This window comes from Melanaphis sacchari, unplaced genomic scaffold, assembly GCF_002803265.2.
Source record: "Melanaphis sacchari strain LSU unplaced genomic scaffold, SCAv2.0 Contig64_pilon_pilon, whole genome shotgun sequence".
Taxonomy (NCBI): Eukaryota; Metazoa; Arthropoda; class Insecta; order Hemiptera; family Aphididae; genus Melanaphis; species Melanaphis sacchari.
This window is the reverse complement of record NW_020271462.1, coordinates 943,477-967,912: the sequence shown is the minus strand read 5'-3', so window position 1 is coordinate 967,912 and position 24,436 is coordinate 943,477. Positions and strand designations below refer to the sequence as shown.

General features: G+C 27.5%; 1 protein-coding gene across 1 annotated transcript in view; it reads left to right on the top strand.

Annotated features, from left to right (window-relative positions):
• LOC112600431 (carbonic anhydrase-related protein 10) overlaps positions 1 to 13,745 on the top strand; it is a 191,790-nt gene extending 178,045 nt beyond the window's left edge. The window contains exons 9-11 of the mRNA XM_025347646.1: positions 9,150 to 9,284; positions 11,458 to 11,506; positions 11,878 to 13,745. Coding sequence (XP_025203431.1) covers positions 9,150 to 9,284; positions 11,458 to 11,506; positions 11,878 to 11,900 — 207 coding nt within the window. The 3' untranslated portion in view covers positions 11,901 to 13,745. The remainder of the gene's footprint in view (positions 1 to 9,149; positions 9,285 to 11,457; positions 11,507 to 11,877) is intronic.
• Positions 13,746 to 24,436: the final 10,691 nt, after the last annotated feature.

Here is a 24,436-nt window from a genome sequence, read left to right as displayed (position 1 = left end):
GAAATATATATGTATATTGTTTAAGCTAATACCTCAAATTTATTTAATTACATCTATTATACATGTTATTCATAACTTTCCTTAATCACACGAATCACACGAACAACATTTATTCCAAACTCAAATATATTTTATGCACATCCATTAACTTTGATATTTTTTTAGATCCTATGTATTTTATTATAATGTGATAGTATGCACACAGTATTTTTTACATACCCCTCAAAAGAAGTAGTCATGTAAAGTAAAATCAGATGACCAAGGAAGACATGTGTAAAGTATATGATGATTCGTTTCGCATACTTAGGAATCAAATGATCAAATTTGTTGGAGAAGAGGTTATTACCATACCATAACCTAGCTATATATTTTAAATGTGGTTTCGGGATGGTATAGTGTATATGGAGTAAACTTTTGAGGGGCTATAATTCCCACTGGTGAAGGTATATAACTAACTAATAATCCAAGTCGGTGTAAGTCACGATTTCCGTAGATGGCAACGATCGTTTGTCATGATCTCGTTTATACGGCACCCGCCCCTGTGTAAGTTGGTGATGGTTCTCATATAATATATTTGATAAAAAAAAAAAAAATAAATAACAAAACAAAAAACAAATGATCGCACCTTGGGGAAATATATACTCATACATACACACAAACACACTCACGGTCACGACAAAATCGACTGAATATGAATACGGTATAAAGGCACCCGAGTTACGCGACTATGACAACGGCACTTTGTCACAGCTGAAACATGAAACAAAACGTCGTTCGAGATATCGAATTTTATTTTTTAGTCAATCGAAACACTTTTGGTATCTGTATCTTAGATCTATTATATTTTATTTAGGTCACATAATTAGTTTCGACAATTAATGTTAAATTTTAATATTAATATCGAACGAATTAGCGCTAAATATTTAATCGTTATATGAATATAATCGAATTAAATGCGATTGAGTTCATAAATATTGATGTATTACATTTAAATGCATTAGAAAAAAAAACTTGATAAATTGCATATGTGTAAATTACTTTGAACTAAAATCAATAAATATAAAACCGAATGTAGAAATAGATAAAATAGTATTATTTATAATTTATTTATGCATTTTCCTGGATATTAACATTGACGATTTTATTTTCAATAAAACGCATACAATTAAAATCAGTATAACTATATATATTATGATATTTTTATTTTAAGTTATTAATAATGATTATAAATAAATATTTATTTTCATTTTATTTTTTTATTTTTTTTGAAAGTATTCTTCTATTTTTAGCGTCACGTAAATTATCGAAAAAAATTCAAATTGTTCAAAATAAATACTAAAAATTAAATTCTTTCTCACATTTACACACATGCCCTCGGCATAAATAAAACAAGATAAAATGATTTGTAAGGATTATTTGTTGATCTCTTAGGATTTAACTTGGATTCAGCCTTTTTTTACAATTTTTTCTTACTTATAAATCAATTTTAAAACATACAAGTTATAAAATTTTCAATTTAAATCTGATTAAAAAAGTTTAATTTATAACAAAAATGTAATAGTTAAATTCTATTCATACTTCATTCTGCTCAATCGAGCTATTTGAAACATCGAAACATATCTTATTTTTAAGAATTTTCATAACAATTTAATTCATTAGAAATTGTATTTTTAAATTTTGTAGCTAGTTGTTGCTAAAAGTTCTAATAAAAAAAAAAAAAAAAAAAAAAAAAATTTTGTAGCTATCATTAAAAGAACAACTTTTTAAGAACCTTGTTTCAAATTTTAATGCTTTCTGGTATACAAATTAAAAATATAATAATTAAATAATTGAAAGTAAATAAAATATTTTGAAAATTATAATAGCATGCATAAAATACGCTAATATCATAAATATATGGTTAAAATATTAAGTTTTTATAACTCTTCTTTTATGAATTACGGCAAAAATATACTATTATTACGTAAATATTCTAGAACAGTGGTTCTCAATCTTTTTAGGACCGTGACCCAAATTGTTTTCCAAAAATCTATCGCGACCCCCATAGTTTTACATTTACAGAATAAAAAAAGTAGTTTTAAAAAACAAATTTTTTTATTACTTATTCACTACTTTATAATAATAATAATTTTAATAACATACTTATAATAATAATATAATACTACTTCTCGCGACCCCCCAAAAATTGACTCGCGACCCACAGTTTGAGAAACGCTGTTCTAGAATTTATCTAATATTTTTTTTCTAAACACGAAAAATTGTGTACTATTGACTTCCCTAGGTACAAATTAAATTAAATCAACCACCAAAAAATAATTTAAATGTTAAACATTTAAACATTTTTACTGCTTTAAAAAAGACCGTTAAAAACTAAAAAAGATGCATAATTGTAAGACTCATACTCTCATCACCCCGTCCAGAATCTAAAAATTTAGCTCGACCATTCCCTCATACACATATGTATCGACTAGTAAAATATGATCACAATGCAAAGTGCTTTTAACATTAGAACGAGTAGACTTTTACTAAAAATAGGGTAGTTTCTAGCACTTTAATTTGAAAAATAATAATTAACTGCTAGGTTTTATAGTAATTTATTTACATGTATTCATCAAGTCATTCAAACTCTGGAAGTCGTGCATAAATGATATGTAGCTCGTACCTAAAGAATTATATATGTGTATATAATATAAAATAGCGTGTACAACGTTCGCTATAAAACGCACGTAACAATTATGTGAAGACAAATTGATGCATACTATTGCCTCGGTTAATGTATTGCCTTTTGATTTAGAACAAATTGTTTTCATTATGTTCAGAGGTTAGGACAAAAAATAGTTGAGTACCAATATGTAACTACTAAACAGATTTTTAAACTAATTTCGAGATCATAAATCATTTATTTTCAAGTTCATCTATTTTAAACTAAAAGTCTAATTAAAATATACAATATACTATAACAATATGCACAATATCAAATAATTTACAAATAATAGTATATGCAAGCAAGATATACATAAAAACCACATATTTTAATTAATTTAGACAAGTAATAGAATTTTATAGTTTATTACGATACACAGATTGCTATTTTACACATTTGAAAGTTAGAACTAATTAACAAGTTTCACTAACAAATACAATAAAAACAATTTTTGTTCACGTGTATAAACAATTAAAAGAGCAAAAAAAATCTTTAATTTAAAAAATATGTTTGAAATCGAAAAGCTTGTTAACTTTATACTTATAAATGTGTATGTGTGTGTAAATTCTTCTATGCGTTGAAAATTCTCTGAACTATATAGAACTCAAACGATTTCTCTGCTTAAAACATGTTATTAAAACTCTCATATGCATTTTATTACAGTCAAATGATTTTAGGGACGGAAATAAAGCTCAACTAATGTTTTTATACAGTGTATATAAACATAAATATAACACTGTACAAGTTATATGTTTAAAAAATGTCATTATTATAAGTTTTAACGATTACTAAGGAATGTATTAACTAAAATTAAAATTTCTTCGTTAAAAAAGTTTTTAATACAAATCTCTAATATGTTGTGTGTAAAACAATCTGCAATATTATAATCTTAAAGTAGTGTTTAATTGATTACGGTTCGTTGCACTTAATTTATATAAAAATAATTTATATAGCTGCTGTTGCGCGTATTTATAAGTCCCAAATATCATAATACGGCGTAACGTTTTAATTTTCTTTATTTTGTTTATTTTGTAAACACTTGCTATCCAAATTCATTATTTTATTACATTTTAACATTTTAGATAGAAAATAAAAATGATTTTATCGTAAAGTTAATATGATAGTATGGTAAATCATTCAAATGTGTACTCTCGTTCATTCGTTATCGTTTTGTTTTGCTATTAACATAAATCAAAAGGATATTTCAATTAATTTGGCTTTATATTTTTTTGATAAAAATCTTAAACTCCAAAAAAAAGGTGTACTTAAATCATTTTTTTGTAGTGAAATAGAACATCAAAGTAACCTCAGTTATTAAATTATATTATTTTCAAAAAAAAATGTATTTACACAACAGTTTTGTCACAGCTATCTGAAAGTTATATAAAATATAATTATCTTTATTGTTCCGATTAAATATTATTTATTTGACAGTTAAAAAAAATAATGAACGTAAATTATTTTTTTATTATTCCGAAATCTTCAATCTATATATACATTTTTTAAACTTATTCTTCTTATTTTTTCCCTTCAGTCTTAAAGACCATACAATCTAACATATTTGACTTCAATTTTATCCATTCAATACTATTTCTAAAATATTAATTTAATTCAATATTTTATTATGTATTTATTGTTATTGTAACAATTCGGATATTATCTGCTAATGCGAATTGTAGTCATGTCGTATTGATGTCGTCGTTTTTATATTTCAAAATAATAACTTTTTACACAACAATTCGAACACAAAAAAACTATATTATTGCCATTCAGATGTATATTCATAAGCTCAAACATTTTTAGACCGTAGACTTACGGTTATTATGCGTGAATAGATAACACGAAACATGCAAGTTAAATATTATAATACTCTGTCCTCTTATTAAAATTTCAATATTATCGCGTGGTATTTCTAAACTCTGCTATTGAAGTTTTCCAAGAAAAGTTGTTATATTATTTTAACGATTCGTACGCAATTGAGTTTAATTAATTTTAAGTTTGTGGTGTTGTATGACATACTTTTAACAAACACGTACACAGCTGCATAAAATTATAGCGATTTCACTCATCATAGGCCATAACTACTCGTATACCACCATAATGTGCATGTAATTAGCTACTCAAATCAATTTTTTTTCTCAATAATAGGACGATTTTTTTTTAAATATTTTGAAGTATAAGTCAGTTATTTGGAAGTTTAGAGTCATGTTCACTTATATACAAATGTATATATTTTAGCCACTTACTCCTTTGAAACCTAGTCGTTTTATAATTATATAGTTGTTTTTCATATCAAAATGTTCTGTTTGGTTTTTAAGTATTTATGGGTAAGAAATTAAAATATGTAAGCTCTTCTTAGTTATCCCATAAATTAAGTTCGGCGTGTTTCATAGATATTTTGAAAATTCTCAAGTATTGTTAAACAAAAATTAAAAAACAGTTAGTCATTCATCATTTAATAAGCACTATATAAGTATGGAGTTAGAAGTGCTTTATCTTAAAGTTTTACTTAACAAGTATTTATAAATGTTATTTAACGCTTTGAAAATGTCAACATTTGAAAAACTCAATGAAAAAGCTTACGTTATTTTTAAATATTTTTCACATATTTATTATTTGTACTTCTACCATAGTAACGAATCATGCATAACATTATACATATCCTATGGAATTATTTCTCTAGTCGTGCTCAATTAACTAGTTATAAAACGCTACTTGGTGCCTACCCACTGCCAATCTGTTATTGAATATTTTGTTATTAAAATTATTAGTTTTATTGTAGGTATAAAAACTTTTATAGTCTGTTATTTATTTTGCATGGTTAAAAAGTGGGAAATTATATAATGACAAGGTTTCAAGTTAGCAGGTTGGAATTAAAAATTACTAATTTATATATATATATATATATTCACTATTTATATTTTAATTTCAATAAGATCTATAAAACCATATCTGCCATAATTTTATTATTTAGCATTCTCACACTCTTTAATTTATCTTTTCTTTTAACAAATAAATATTTATTTTTTCAAACACATAATCAATTTTTCATCCAGTATCTCTCTACCATTCTACTTAAGATTAACGTCAAAATAATATTAAACAACACATTTAGAAATGTTTTATCAAAAATAGTAAGCTATACGACAATTAAAGTTAACGCTACACACGCAAAAAAATTCATCCACTAATCCATAAAATATTAAGTCTAACGGCCATGCTCGTGGATATTGTAGCCACAATCTCCACTTAATTCGATGTGATGAATATCATAAACTTCTCAAAAGACTAAAATATGTTGTATGAGAAGGTAAACTACTAACTCATTATGAAGGATAACTATAAAGAATTACAAAAAGTGTACAAACAAAATTTATGAAAACAAAACGAAAAAAATCTTATTAATAATTAATAATCCAAAACAGATCATCTGCTTTAAACAATAAGCTGCCTGAGGTTACAATATTTACATAAATACATTTAATTTCCAGCTTTTAATTAAAATAACTCTTTTCATTTCAAATTCTAATCTCATAATTCTAACACAAATACAAACTAGGATCTAAAACTTACCAAGTAACATTTTACATCTATTAATGACTTTAAATCACAAATTTATCACCTTATTTGTTTTCTTATTTGTAACTGTAGTCATTGATAAATTAATCCCAAAAATTGACCATTTCCTATCTATATATAAAAAAAAAAAAAAACCACTCACCAAAAGTACGCATACAAAAGTCTTAAAACAAATTGATAAAACTTTATGTCAAAAATATATATCTGTTTGATACCATATTGTTGCTGCGTAATTTATAGTTTAAAACGAAAATGACTACGAAACAATATTTAAACATTATTACTATTATATTTGAAACGATGAGAATTCAATCATGCTGACTATCGTAGAATATAATATCGAGGGCGTGTTTCGTGTATGACAGCTGATGGGTATAATATAAAAACATATTTACCTAACAAATAAAATTTAAAAGAGTTCATAAATAATCAAAAATACATATTACTTGGGTTCAATCACTCGGATATTATTAAACGCTCTATGTACACAAAATATGTATATTATACGTAAAGATAAAACATAAAAAGTACGTTTGTGAATAAAAATTATTTTACGACTAAATTGCAAGCAACAATTTTATAATATTTTGAGGATATTATATCGTTATAACTATAGCCGTTATAAAATGTTATTTGATATTATGACATTATCTCATTAATATAACATATACTTACATGGCGTATGTCACTGCGTTTATTCGAAAAATAATTAAATAGCCCACTATATATATATTCTATAAATATAATTTACAAAAATTTCATGTGGATAAAGATATAGGTATAGATGAATAATGAAGCTATAACAGATCGTAATCGACTATAGAATAATAATCATACGGATAAATCGAAGTTAACACAAAGCAATTAAATTTATTATACGATAATGGCCGAATACGAGCTGATACTAAAATATAATACGCAATGTCCAGTATTATGAAAGATCAAAATTAACACAAATTTTTACAAGTTAGTTACAATTAAAAAATATTAAACGTTTGTGGGGAACACAAAATTTGCCAAACAAGGCTTAAAATTTAAAATAACTTAGCTACGATATATACTGATATATAATTTAAAATAACCAAGTTTTACATTTTGTATGGAAATTCACATGAACCATCTCAAATAAATAGAAAATAACGATAACTTCTAGTTCACAAAGTTACTATACCAATATTTACTAGTAAATAACATTAACTTCGTGTATAATATCTTTTACTGTAATATATATATATTATTTACGTATGTACTTCCCACTACTCAGGTACAACATAGCCTACAAAGTACAGGCTACACTTTATGGTTATCTTATAACTATCAAACATCGATCTTTTGAAATATAAACACATCAATTTCAGAAATTTAATTGAAAAGTTTTTCGTAATATTTGATTGTATAGATAAACTTTCGTAGGAAAATCGGTTAATGTATAGATGAAGGTCGTTTATTAGATATTTCAAACGGACTAAACGGACCGTGTTTTGATACCACTCGAGGGACTCACTCAATCAATTTGAACTTGCTTTCTGTTATACGTAATAAATCATTCGACTTGGAACGCCTAAACTTATTATATTGGAAGTGGATGTTATTTGCAGTATGATTTTATGTTTTAGGTTTTAAATTTAATATATAATAAGTTCAATATGACGTTCCGTGGGTGGTACCGACCTATACATTTTTCAATTCCTTCTTAGGTTAAATCACTGTTATAACAGTCACATGTCGTAGAGAAGAACAAACACAGATCGTGATTTAACGTCATAGTAAACAAAAACCAAATAATTTATACCTGTTTTGTATTGTTATAACTTTTATACTAAGTGTATAGTGACTAAAATGAGCAAGATTGGGCAAGTCAACACATTAAATAAATGCATAATTACAATAATATTTTTTAGAAATAATACATGATATTATTAATACAGAAAGGGTGGCAGGAAGTCATGCCAACCAGTGATTGAACCCTACTATCAGAAATCGTTAATTATTTTGGTTAATTTTGAATTAATTGACTATTAAAGAGACCACCGCACATGATAATGTTGTTATTGAAAATTTTTAAATGAATTTCTCTAGATAAGGCTGTAATAGTATTCCATAAACACTTAAATACTGTGTTTAAAAACAATTCAACAGTTTAGTATTTTCAATACATTATACGACATTAATATTTATAGATCATATTTCTGATGAAATTGATAGAAATTGATACACACACACACACACACACACACACACACACACATATAGACATATATAAACAACAATGTTCGTAAAGCTAAATATATTTTAAACCTATTACATTTATTTCATGAAAAAAAAATGTACTAACGCAATTATAACAAATTTATCAGTAGTTGCGTAATACCATAGAAAAAACTTTAACTCGTTCAGTTAGAAGTAACTTAAAAAAAAAAAAAAAACTCGTTATGAAACATACATAAAACTACCATACACTTAACTTTTTTAACTCATTATAATTTCCAGCTTTATTGCTAATATTAGTAATATGTATTCGAGTAAATATGGCCAGCAACGCACATGAAGTGATACGTTATGATAATTACATTAATAATGATTCGCGTGAAACGCGAAAGGCTAATCGAGCAAAATTAAACAGAGTCGCACAACAACGCGCGTAGTAAAAAATATTTAAGACGAAAATAATACGAATAATCGTAATAACGTTTCATAAGTAGCGAAAAGTCCTAATATTGAGTCGTTTTGCTTGCGAACATACACACAAACACACAAGTGATAATAACATGGTTGTGTGCGGAAACCTAATCGCGAATGAAACGAATTTTATGTTAATACTATTATAATATTATATTGTATTGCACATAATATACGTATGTTGCAGTTGTACAGTCTACGGAGCCTGATGCAGGGCAGTAAGAAAAACCAAGGTATGGCGCCGCTGGGCAACAATTTTCGACCACCTCAACCGCTGCACAATCGGCTGGTTCGCACCAATATCGATTTCAACCTCAGAAAGGTATACATAATATTCGTACTACTTATATGTATATTGCATGATAATATACTGATGTACACATGGGCATTTTCAATGAGGAAAAAAATTATTCGGTTTGGAGGGGTGTAGACGGCAGTACTTGAATTAGGGGTGACGCGGGAGACAGAGTGCCTCTTTTCCATGAAAATTGATTATCGTACCCCTTCTAATTATATCACCCCACTCGAATTTAAATATAAATCATCGATAACACACATATCGTCTATATCGTCTATACTTCTTCGTACCCCTGTCATATATTTTGTTTTCCGATTATTAAAGTACTACACTTATGTAGATCGCGATCAATATAATATATAATTTGAAATTTGAAATCGAGTAAAAAATATTGCCACTGCATAATGGTGAGTGGAAGGGGAATGTTGATTGTATTTCACATACTTCAGTTATTCAAACCACACTGTGAGGCAAACTCAAACTTTCGTAATCGATATTTCCAACGTCGTATATATTGTATTATATTATGATAGCACATTCCTTAAATATGTAATTACTATAGCATGATATAATTATTATTACACATTACGCTTACCGAGTTTTTCTCTGGGACTTTCCGTACAACGAACATTTTAGTCCAATCTGTTTTTCGAAATTACGACGATCGTGCGCCTGTACATTATATTAATATATTATTAAAGTATATAATCTTCGAAGTAAAGGTATTAACAAACAACATAACACATTATAGTGTATTATATTTTCGACAAACGTTTAGCCTACAATTAACGTCAAACAATTAGTTAATACATTGTATAATATTTAAAGTTTTTATTTTTTTCCCTACATAACTGTTCAAACAAAGATTTTTTAATATTAATAAGATCGTTCACGTCATCGTGACTATACTCTACAGCAGTGTTTCCCAATCTATGGGTCGCGAAATATTACTTTTGGGTCGCCAGCATAGACCTTATACGAGTATAAGATCTATGGTCGCCAGTCGTGACCTATAATTAAAATATACATGAAAATAATTTAAACAAAAAATGTATACATGCCTAAGTTATGTTTTATTTGATACCTTTACGTATAATAATAATTTGAAATCTCGCAAGTATTGTAAATTCTACAATGTAGATATCAATATACCTTTTAATTTTGTATTCAATTTAGATCTTATCGATATATGTGCTAATGACCGTCGATGTGGTATCGCTAAATTTTCTATACAGTTGAGTAATAAGTAGTACATAGAGACTACGAGAGTAGGTACAAACAAAAAGTTTTAGTTTATGATTAGACACTCATTTTTAAATACTCAAATTTTATAAAATGTATATTAAGTTTCAATTTTTTTGATAGATAAATTTATTGTTTGTAAAACTACATCCGGTGGTAACTATTTACCAGTTCTATCAGGCAGCAAGTAGTAAATGTATGGGTTGTCATTAGAATACTGATTTACAGTCTACAACGTCGACGACGATTGCCCATAAAAATATGACAATTGATAAATTTAGCTTCTCTATTTACATATACCTGGTAAAAATGTTTTAAACAGACACCTCTAAATAACGGACACCAATAAAAAGAGAATGTTTTTTTTCGGGGAGAACAAACTACAACCTTTCTATTAAGTAAACTGTTGAGCACAATTTAAACGATCTAGAATGTCTGGAATTTAAAGGTTCCACTGTATTATATTAATGCATTATTACTTATAGTCCAGACTCCAGGGACGGCTAAACAGTCGATTGCGATTGACCGGTCGATCACATACGATTTCAAAATCGATCGTGTTGAAATTTATTTTTAGACTACGCACACGAAAATTAATTATGGTGGTATAGTAGCTCAATAATAAAAACAAACAATTTCGAAAATCGAAGTCGATCCTCAAAGGTGAAGTATATTTTTAGTAGATCGCGGCCAAAAAAAGTTTGGTTGTCCTTGCTATAGTCTATACCACCTTTACATTGGTTTTCGAGGTCATCGACCCCTAGAATCCTTATATACACACATATATATTAAAATGATAAGACATATCTCCGATTTACAATCTACTCGTGTATTATAGTATTCTGACGTCGACTGCGTCATCGCCACGGCTGACCGAATAAAAACCGTTTCGTCTGCCGCGTGCTATGACGTTAATGGAGTGCGCTCATGTTTTATTTTTATTTTTATTTTACAGGACGATGAGAAATACTGCCCAAGCATGCACAAAGACGTATACTACAAGGGTAAGTGTATTAATTGCCGGTTATCCGTTTGTCACGATTTATTTATTCGTTTAACGGTCCGGCAGACGAATATAGTGCGATAGTCCTTTTTATTATAACATTATACGTTCATTTGTATTACTATTATACATTTATACCAGTCTACTACAATTATAATAATATGTATATTATCTACAAGGCGCATTACTAACGCCGCCCGCATGCACTTCCGACCATCCGGCAGGCGATATTCACACACACACACACACACACACTTATACATATTTAAGGTCACGTGTATATAATTTATCGAACTCTCCTCTATTTTTGTTGGCCACGAATTTGGGTCTCGCACATCACCTTGATATATACGGCGTTTTGTTTTGTTTCAGCCAACGACTGGAAACCGCACTAATAACGTACCTGCGTAAACAGAACGCCGCCGCCATCGTCGTCGTCCGTCGAAACAACAACATCCGTTGTCGAGCGACCCGGTTGACATTCCAGTATACATATTATAATATAATATTATTGTGTAAAATAAATTATTTAATTAAGTATAAAAATAACTGAGAAAAAAACAAATGGTTCGCCGAAAGTCGACGAAAAAACTATAAAAAATAACCGACTCTAAGACTCCCAGAGGACCCTCTCACACTTATCATTCTCTCTCTCTCTCTCTCTCTCTCTCTCTTTCTCTCTCTCTCTCTCTTTCTCTGTCTATCTATCTTTCTCTTACGCCATCTCTAAATCTCTTTCTTTCTCTAACCCTCCGAATAGATTAATTTCGGCCCGAGCTCGCGTCTCATTCCGGTAGTCACATCACCACACGATAATAATGTTATCCGTTCCGTCTTCAGTTCGGTTTCGTTTCGACGACAGTCGTAATAACTAATAATAATCGTATGAAATTTATGATATCATATATTTTATGAATGAAAAAGTCCCGTGCTGTTGTACTTGAAAATCGGTACCACAAACAATTCTTCTATATTCTAGTGCACCGTGCAAGAGCAGAGGAGTACCTTAGGGTCGGATTTTTTTTTGTTATTTTTGTTGCGTTTTTCATATTTTTTTTCAGGGATAATAGTTGTATTAATAATATATATGTCTTCGGCTCGATATCGGGAGGTTCTTGAAAACAGAATCTTTCGCAATACGCACGTTCCAATAACTATAATGTTATGGGAGTAAAAAAAAAACGCACGCGAAAACCCTCGAACGAAACAATATACGTAGTGTAGCCAATAAAATATATTATAGTACCCACCTACCTACCTACCTATTCTATGCATACACGCCGACGACTTGTATAAAAATCGCTCTCAGTTTTTCTGACTTTTATAGATTTTGCATTAGGACACGTTGTGTTTATGGCACATGAAACATTTTCCAGTATAACGTCGTTCCGAAATATGTATTCGTCATTATGCGAAATTTCTCGCTCGAATCGTATTTCTTACTAACCTTACGCAAAACGTTAATGTTTGCCTTTTTTAAATATTTTTTTAATTTTATTACTAATCGAACGGCGCCGCACGATTTTCCGTAAATAACAAGTTATTAAGTGTCAGGCGTGATTTGAGCTTTTTAATTTTTATCCTGTATATTTATTAATCTATAATTATTAAAACCTTATATTAATAGACGGATTTATTTTTTCAAAAAATATCGGAAACTTGTTTTAAAAAGTCGTGTTAATCTTATAATCCGCGTGACTTAATATAATATTATTTTAGTAAAATTATATGATATAATATTATTACAATATCGTATATTCGTATAACTATTTAGATAATAAATAACCTCACAAGTCACAGTATAACGGTTTGTGTTCATTAAAATTATATTCATAGCCGCTATTCTCGACGGAGATATACCACCTATTTAATAATAGCGAAATAAATAAAAAATCCTAACGGACTTAAATTAACTTCTATATTCTAACTCATCTATAGATTTTTACGATATTTAGAGCCTGTTGATATCGAGCTGATTTTGCACTGCGTTAAAAAAAAAAAAAAACATAATCATCTCATACGCGAATACATTACACATATCTCCATGATTGTAACAATTTATATTTATGTAAACAGTTTCAGAGCACTCTTAATTTTGACTGAAATTCAATTGGAACATATTATTTTGCTAGCGTCTTAATTTTATTGTAATAATACAAAAGTTCATACATATACATTATGCATATTAAATGGATATCTGTAGTGTGTCAAGGTTCCTAAAATATGTTGTTATCATTATTAGTATATTAATAAACCTATGACTATGTGTTTTGATTTTTTGGTTTGAATTCTATTTATTTATTAGGTAAAACATTTGTACTTAGCTATTAAATATATCACTACAATTTATTATTGTCATACTATACTATGTATAGATTATTAACAAAATTCAAAAATACAACTCCCGGAATTAATGACAAAACACGATTTCATGTTTGAAGCGTAATCATAAATTCTATTATTATTTATCAAACATTAACTATAAAAAGAATAATTTTAATTTTAATTATATAAGAAGTAGGTACGCAAATTCATGTTTTTCAATAATAATATAGTGTTGCATAAGTTAAAAATGCATCTACTCTTTAAATATTCAATATTTTTTTAAAGGATATTTGATATAAACACAGATTTGTAAATACAAATATATACGTTATGATGGAATTAGGTCAAATTAATAAACTATAGTTGTATTATTAAAACATTTCTTTTTTTACATATTTCATCAACCAATGGTATTATAATAATTAATAATTAGTATTTTTAAAATATTGTTCATAATCATGATTAAATGTCCAGCGTAAAATCATTATTCGTCACAAATCCACAAATCATATAATATCTGCTAAAATTCACAATATTTATAATTCTATAAAAGGGAACATAATGTTTAAAGTCAATACAATTTTGAACTAATATTATATGTGCTCGATTGTTTTAAACAAAATTGTTCAAAACATGTTTTTAGAAATGTAATTTTGTATGGTAAAATATATTTGAAGAATACAAGGAGGAGAAACATAAAAAATATACATTGAACAAATAGAAAAAATGCGCGTTCAGTAAATAAGTCTTGGGTGCATGACAGATAAAATATTCACGGAGAGAGCGAAAAATCCGGTGTGAACGAATGGGAAACATTTGACATAAAAATGTAAAGGTGTCGAGCAGAGAAAAAAAGAAAGAATTCTAGTTTATCTGTGATAACAAATCATAACGAGAAGGCTGGTATAAAACAACATTTCAACTACTTGAGATTTCTTTAAGTTCTACCTGAGAATTACGCAAATATAAATCGTTGCGGAAACAGATTTTTTTCCTCTCTCATTTCTCAAGCGTAGAATAGGATCATTCAATTTATACGTATAGCTTTAAACAACTTACTTGTATTTGTTTACTAGGCATTTTTTATATTTTCATTTCTTTTTGGTCTGATAAAAATAGCTATAGGCACCCATGTTGAAAATAAATGAACAATATAGATTTAAAACACCGCAACAGCACAATTATAAATATTAATTCGATGCGGTGTATTATAAATGAGCAACTTTTTTTACAGGTAAGAATAATTTTTTTTAACTAAAATTGTACTCAGCTTTGAATAAAACGAGTTTACAAATAATTGTTTTTATCTATTAACTGACCACAATTTATAAATAGGCAACAGCTATCGCTTTATCAAACTCGCTCCATTTATCCATTTAAGCGTAAGTACCTATTATTTATTTGCACTTAATCCTACAAAATAAATTTAAGAAAGAGTATAAATAATAAATGTTTAAAACGTAATAAATTGATGGTTTTTCTTATTTTTAAAACAAAATTAGTTGAATACAACGATTTTTGATTTATTAAATGTCATCAAATCGTTACCATGACAATACATGTCATGTAATTAATGGACAAATCGAAAAAAAGCCCATATGCATGGTGCATTGATAAAGATTATTTAGAAATAGAAAACTATCCGTCATATCTTGTATTACTGCTCGGTTAAAAAAAAAAAACCTTTTCAAAGAACAGTTCATAATAATATTAGCTACGAATATGATTTAGGCACAATATGTGACATTTGTGAAGGTTTACCGTTTTGTATGACATATTAAGCTATAATCAATTTAATGTTAATATACAATATTTAAAATTATTATGACCTCGAAAATACTATTTTTCTATCTTTATGTAATGAATAATTTATCACTAAAATATTTATATTTTAATTTATTTTAATAGGTTTTGAATAGTACTAACTTTTTGTATTTTCATTTATTTTACAGTATTTATTTAACAAAACTTTAAGGACTATTTAATGTTACGATGCTCAGAGATTTATTTTTAATAAATTATTTGAAGAGTTAAAATGTTTCACCACTTTATCTATATATTTAGTCACAATAGGTAAAAAATATTTATTATATTTTGCACCCTTTCTCCAAAAGAAAAAATATGTACATTATGCTATTTTTTGCCTATGTAATACGCCATCCATTACACACTAATAACATATTATATTATTTTAAATTCGCTATTTCAATAATAACCATATATCAAGAATTATAATATTTAATATGAACTAAATAAAGGTTAGGTTAAAATAATATTAATAATATGAGTATTAAATAGATTTTTTTTTTTAATTTTTATAGTTAAATATTTTGAATAAAACAAATAAACTATAATAGATATATTTTATAATTTAAAATCAAATTTGAACTTATTAATAAATAAAACCTTAGATAATTCAAGTATAAAATTTTGTTAATAATAATACATATATTTAAATGTCTAGTTAAGTAATTCGTTGTATCTTCCTTTTTAAGATGAATAATAAATGTTGAAAAGAATTTAACTTGTTGTTATGAGAACGAGCTATTAGTTTAGAATTAAATCATATTAAAACTAGAAACAAACAATATTGATAATTTTATATCATAAAATAGTTTTTAAAATAAAATTTGAATTAAAAAATCTTATTATTATTGTGAGTTTTAATGGTAAATATGCAGGTCAAAGTTAACGGTGTTAAGCTCGCTCACCTCATTGATATCTTTGTAATAATTTTTAATTCGTTAAAAATATTATATTATTTTTGATTTAGTTATAACTATATAATTTCTATTTTTTTTAAATTAAATTATCATAGTAATACTATATACAAACAAAAAATACAATTGCCAATATCTTTTAAACATATATTTATATTTTTACTATATGTACATATAAGTAATCTATTTTTAAACATGATATGTTTGTTTAAATTTTAATTGATAAACCATATACATTTAAAAAACAAATAAAATGCAGAATTCATGCTTTAGTTAAAATATGGATAACAATTTAATTTAATTATGATAAATGACGGCTATGACGCAAAATAAGGTTTAATTTGGCGAAAAACATATTTTAGAAAATTTTAAACTAATAAAATAACATTATTCTTTAATTTTAAATAAGCATTTAAAACACTGCATTCTTTTAATTAATATTTAATCGGTAACCAAACACAACATTTAAAAATCTACCACATATGTTTATTCTTTATTATAAGATATCGAAGGTAAGAATTCCTATTATTTTATTTAGAATATGGTGAATATATTGTAAATTAATTCGTTAATGGTAATCCCATATCGGTGTAAAGTTGTTTATTTTGCCACATGGACCAATGGGACAATACTGCGTATATGTTAGGAACGGTTTCACTATTGACAAAATTATTTGTTTAAAATATTATAAAATTCCATATAATATTATATATCTGTGTGTGTGTGTATGTTTGTGTGTGTATTTTAGAATTTTAGTTAATCCCTAGTTTTTTTTCAATAGTTTATCTCAAATTAACATTATACTTAACTTAAAAAATATACTTACTAAATCAAAAATCGTTGAACATAATTTATGGGTTTTTTATTTTTAATTAATAATTAACTCAAAAAGATTTTGAAAAATAATATGTACATATTTATATAATTATTTACTTATATTATATTATACATAAATATGATATTAATTATTATTTTACAATTGAATTTTCAGAGCAACATAAAACATAATAATTTCGATTAAGTGGAATATTTAAAAGCAATATGAAATACAAAAGGAACATTTAAAATATAAAATGTGTTACAAACAATGTTTTATCGTTCCGATTTAACATTTGTTAAGTGTAAAATAATTATTAAAAAAATGTCTACGGTAAAATTTTAATGCTCCCAGATAAATTCCTATAATAACCAATAATAACTATAGTATACAGCATATAATATTGCGCATATAACTCTGAACTGATTTATTACTTTTATACGAGATACGTAGATAGCTAAATCCGACAATTTTTTTTTTTAATAGTAAAAATAGTAGTGAACCCACCAAACCTTTTGCTGCCTTAACAATATGTTTAATCAACCTAAATCGATCATGTTGAGTATTTACTGTCTACAAACTCGTAGCAAGGTGGCATTAAACTAACATAAGGATATAACATCCTTATATTAAAAGGATATATATTATAACTAATATATTATATTACATAATTTGTGCAGATTGCTTTACCAAAAATTTACTCATCTTCAATTTTGTCCCTTAATAATACAATTTTTCAAAGTATTATTTTAAGTATCCAAATACAATTAAATTAACTATACTTTAGTTTTTGACCAATTTAATTTGGGCAATTTTCAGCCCAATTTTGTATTAGGTTTAAAAAATACGCAATAGAATGAAATATAGTTTTAAAATTAAAATAAATAATTTTAATTAATTAATATTTTATAATTTGTTAAAACTATCGAAACATAATAAGTACTAGATCACATTTAACACAACATCTATTTTCTATTTTATGTAAAACTATTATGTTATCCTTAGTAACTATACACAATATTAAACTTCTTAATAATACAGAAACTACTTAACCGAATGATGATAATTATTAAATACCTACGCCAATATTTAGAAGAAAAAAAATGTTTACTTAACAATTAACAATTTCAATCAAAAATAAAGTAATTTGAATCACCAAAAAATACTTTTTAAATTATATAAAAAAATCTAAGAATTTTAAAATATAGTATTTTTAATTAGTATATCCAAAAAATAACTAATTTATAAACTTCAAAGTTTTGTAGTTAACACTTATCTGTAATTTTTATCAAAACTTTAACTGTGAGCATATATTGGTCATTTAAATAGTAAGTTAAAAATGTAGTGGTTATGAATGAATTTTTTATATCATTAACACGCTAAGATTAGTTAACCATACGGCCATTATTAATAAACTAATAATATGGAACTTCGGTTACTATAATTTGAGCTTATACCATTTTCTGATTTCACAAAATATATAAATGAATGGACTATTTAAAAATGATTTTTTTTTTTAATAGATCTTAATCCCTCTTTCACAAAACTGTGTCTTTTATCACTGTCTTCAATTAAAAATCAAAGTTTTAATAAATAGATTATTAAATGATAAAGTGGCAGTGAGTGTGTTTGGTAAATTATCTAGTATAGTTCCAAAAACGGATGACTTCCAGTTCCAATCGAAAATAATGATCGATAATTGTTTACAAACGCACCGTTATACATTCGTTATGAAAGAACAATGTAATAATAACAAAAGTTAACCGTTTTCCGATCACACAAACCAAATTCAATAGCAATATAATATATATTATTCAGTATACCAAAGAGTGGCGTTCGCTTCGGTTTACATAACAATTAAAAGTATTGAACAGAAATAAACGATTTCACTTTATTCGTTTTAAAAAATAAATGAAGTGATAATAAATTAATCACCATCTCAACTTAAACATATATTTTTCATTACATACCTCAATGTATACAGCACTCATAAAAATTTAACTATCAATACGACATAATATTATACACTATTTTTTAACGTTTCGTAACCAATTGTTTGTGATTGTGCGTTAAAGTAGAAAGCCTGTGTGAAACGAGCATCACTGGGTGAATTTGAATTTTATAACAATTCGTTATTTTTTTTTTTGTTATTTATATGTATAAATATATGATAAATTATATAAAAACCGAGCTTATTTTATGTTTACACGCCAACGCGTGGAATATAATATTATAATCTGCATTTTTACGTTCAGACCTGGAATAAAATTGTGAGCAGACAAAAGTCAACATATTGAAAGGCCGTAGATAATTTACACAATATATCTATAGGTATACAACCATAAATATAACACTGTGCATAATGCAAAAAGTCTTTTCATTAACGACATTCCTTTATCTAAAACATAAATGGTGCTCGTTTCATACACAACGTATCTGTACGATAATATACCTACGGTTCCAGACAGAACATATAGTACATAAAATATTGGACTCTGTTCGTCGCTCCCTTTGAAATAATTTCCATGGTATAATATTTCTGAATTATCAAAACAACAATGACCGTAGTCATGTGCTTTAAAATTTTAAGATAATGTTTCAGATTAATTTAACTTAAGTAGTTCGAGTCATTTAAATAGCAAAATTCGTAAGATTTATTTTATAACTATTCATTTATTTTTGAAAGCCAGTCTTGATAAACAAATATAGTAGTACGGTAAAACAATAATTATATTATAAATATAATATTAATAATAAATGTGTCATAATTATAACGATTTCTATTCATATAATGAAATGCTATTTTTGATACAAAAAAAAAAAAAAATATGTATATACAAAGTATTATTTCATAGGTATTTAAAAGAATAAAACAATTTGTTCATGTTTTGTACTAAACTTTGACATATATCAAAGTGTATTCTGATATAAATTAAAATCTGTACAACACGATTATTAATATGATATATTCCTTTCAATCTACGTAAGTAACAACATTTTAATTGGTTATTTACTGTAATAAAAGTATAAGGTACATTTACATAATATACACATTACAGTTATTTTTTTTTTAAAGAAGCTTCTTATTTAACGATTTAAATTTTTTCCGCGATACTATGTAGTTATAAAATACAAATCAGTTAATTAGTTTGTAATCATGTTAAATTAATATTATTCTCAATATATAATAACCTATAAATAAATAAAAAAAAAATTATTTTGAACAAATGATTGTTTTTATAAGATTGACAAAGCTTTGAATGCACTCATATTGGATTTCAACAGGTATAAAAATAAAGCAGATATATAAATATTATTGTACAAATTTCGTTAAATAATATCAAACTAACGCATAATAATTTCAAATCTCACAATAATAACGATGATCTAGTTCGACGTTTAAAGATACGTTGGTGTTAAAATCTTTATTTAACCATACTAAATCAAATAAAATGTAAGATGTGCAGTAGTATTAAAATTAATTACTAGATATTGGACGAAAACACGACATTATGCATTATTCAAATATCTTAGTCACTCGTGTATCAGCTATCATAGTGTGAAGTATTTTGTCTTAAAATCCTCCAATATTAGTTAATTTTCCAGTGATAACAATGATTTTGGCATTATATTATAATGATTAATTTTTTTTTTTTTTTTTAATAAATAAGTGAAAAAAAAAGAAATAAAAATAACATTTAACAAAAACCATTTTAATCAATAAATGATTTTGAACTAATTTAGATACAAGAATAATGTAGGTACCTACATCTAATAGGCATCGAAATACATTTTGAATTGATCTGCGAAAGTATAACAATAAGGCGTCGTTGGATTGTCGTTATAACTACCATTCTCTCCCACCTCACACACGCACACACATCCACGCTTCAAACAACGACAACCACGATTTGGCATAATATTATGCCTCCAAATGAACAATGATCGGGAAGGGGGGGGCACATTGTCACACAAACCCGACCAGCACGTACAACTCTATATATCCAAGCCGCTCGTCGGACACCCATCCCTTTACCTCCGACTGCCACTGTCGTTTTCCGAATCACCGCGTTATTTTGGCGTGAGAGATCGACGTCTTACCCCTCTGCGTCACCCCACCATAACCCAAACTACCACCTTACCACTCTAAAACTTCCACTGTTTCCATAACCCCTAACACATATTTAACAATACACGTATATTTATTATATGTATACACAGAGTTTACCACATTTACTTCTATATTCTGCGCACGCTACCAAATGTCACGTGTCAAATGTTCAAGATCACGCGTGATTTATTTGAAAAAAAAATTTTTAGTAGCAAATTCTGCCTTGTTGTCTACGTGTGTTCACATACCTTAAATTGAGAGGTTAGTAATAATAATATTGCTGAAAAACAACGAGTGACAACAACCGTTTGAAAATCCTTACAGACAAAGTAAATTACATAATAATTATAATATTATTTTCTTGTTAACTGTCATAACTAAACCTAACCTAACCTTATCAATCCAAACCTAATTAATTTTATATTAATACTTTATAGGCATTTTTTACATAAGCTGGTAGTTACGGCGTTCATTTTCATGGAAGAACTTAATAATAATAATAGCTGTATAACTCAACTCTTCGCCAGAGAAAATAATCAATCAATACAAATAATGGTGCTATACGTATAGGTTATCTCGGTTTTAGCATACCTCTATAGTTCTCGGACAAATAGGCGTCGGTGTATATAACTTTGTGAACTAATTCGACCGAAATGGTTAATTCTCTTATGGTATAACGTATTGATTTGTTATATTTTCAAACATAGTTTAAACTACTCTCTAAACTTTTCTGATATCACCAATGAAGTAATTTTTTTCATTTAATCTACATATATACATTTCAAGACTCGTATATAATCTTTAAACATAGAAAGATTTCATAAAATTTTTTTTATTTCTATAAACAAGTGGCAACTGTTTAAATAAATTAAAAAATATTCAAGTTCTGTAGTCTATAACAAAATTCCTGAGTGTCCACCATATTATAGTAAACTATATAAATTGAAAAATGAATCTATATATACTCTGTATGAAAAATATTATGACAATTGAATAGTTAAATGATTAAGGAGATTATTGAGTATTAACAAATGCACAATCATTTTTATACACACAGAAAAGAAGAAAAAATTGTATAAATAAAGATATAACACTATATTGTGCAAAATGCATTTAATTTTTAATTTTTATTACTGCAAAGCTTTATTATGAATAGAGAGTGCATAGGCCTATTATTTTATAATTAATAAAATAAAAATACTAAAAAAATGTTCAATCAGTGTATATATTTGTATACAATTGACTTTTGTATTTTTACTTAAGGCGTTTACATTTTTTTCAATCATTAAATTGTGTGTAATACAAAAAAAAAAAAAATTACTTTGATAAACGATGTATTGTTTTCCGTTGACCGTTTAAACAATAAGCTGTAATAAAATCAGGAGAAAAGATAAAAAACAAATCTATCTGAAAAATATACGATTGTCGAATGTTTAAAATAGTACAACTATGATAACGCGATAAATGCACACAAATAGAATATCAGATCAATTTCTGATCTCGCACCGGGTTACAACACTAGTCACGTATATTAGGTACCTAATAAGTATATACGTATTTTATAAGCTAGTTTGTTTGATGACGAGGAATCGTATCAATTAACGATGACAACGATGTATTAGACGCGTGTGTACATTTACTCAGTAACTCATATATTTCGAGTCAAACTGACGTGGATAATTAATGTTCCGTTAAAAATTTTAAATTATAAATTGTAATACACATATAGGTAACATAGGTACCTGTATAAACACGTATGTCGATCAGTGATAGAACTCCACATCAATATATGCATGCCGACGTATAGTGCGTATTACTATATTATCGATTAATATTGTAACCGATGATCAATAATTGACGGTCAATACGATGATTTATGTCTCGCATAATAATAATATTACAATGTAATTCAGTCGGCGATGTCTTAAAACCGTGTCTGATTCTTGGCCAGGGTAGGGGACAGCTAGGGATGAGTGGATTAAACCGAGTCTCTCTCTCTCTCTCTCTCTCTCGGTTGTATTATTATTATTATTATTATTATTATTATGTATAGGGAAATATTCCGCGCTAGTCATTGCTGCAGCCCTGCAGGGTCTCGCGTGAACTATATAATCATACGGAAAATAATAGGCGAAATATGTTTCAACGATACGGATCTGCGACGGAAAGTATATAACAATATATACGTACACACGTACCTAGAGTATTAAATTATAGCCGGCGCACACGAGTATATTATATATTATTATGCTCGCAGAATATTATATAATATGCGTGTGTGCGTGTGTGAGCGAGTGGGTGGATGCGTGTGTATAAAACAACCTTGGTGTGACGTATCGTTGTACCTAACAATGGTACGGTTGATTAAACGCGCGCCGCCGGCGATAACGGCCTAGGCGGGCGTCCGCGCGTTCTCGTCGCGGCGTTGCTTTGACGTGACATTCGCAGACCGAAGCCATAAATTTCGCCGAGAGACTATAATATATATAATACGTTAGGGGGCGGTATTCTTTTACAAATATTGTATATGTATACACGAGTACAAGTACATAATACACACACGTATTTATATATATATATGTATACATATATCATAATATTAGATAGGATTTAATCTCGGCCCGTCTTCTGTCGAGAAAGCTGATGTTTTCTTAAGGGATTGCCGCGCTATAGGTGTGCAGGCGACTATAATGTGTAATATTATTACATCTCGTGGCGGTCGCGCGCGTAAGGATGAAATACGTTTCGCGTCGGCCGAGTGTATTGCTGTGCAGAATAAAATGATCGAGGGTTGAGCGGAAAATCGGCGATGAGCGGGGAGAGGAGGGGAACCGTTTTGACGGTGGTATAAGATACCCGCGGTTGCTGCGCTATGAAAGTCTAAGAAGTGGTCGCGCCGCGACGACGGGCGTCAGGGAGGCGCAGCGACAGGCGGTACCGACTCAGGACACGCAGGAC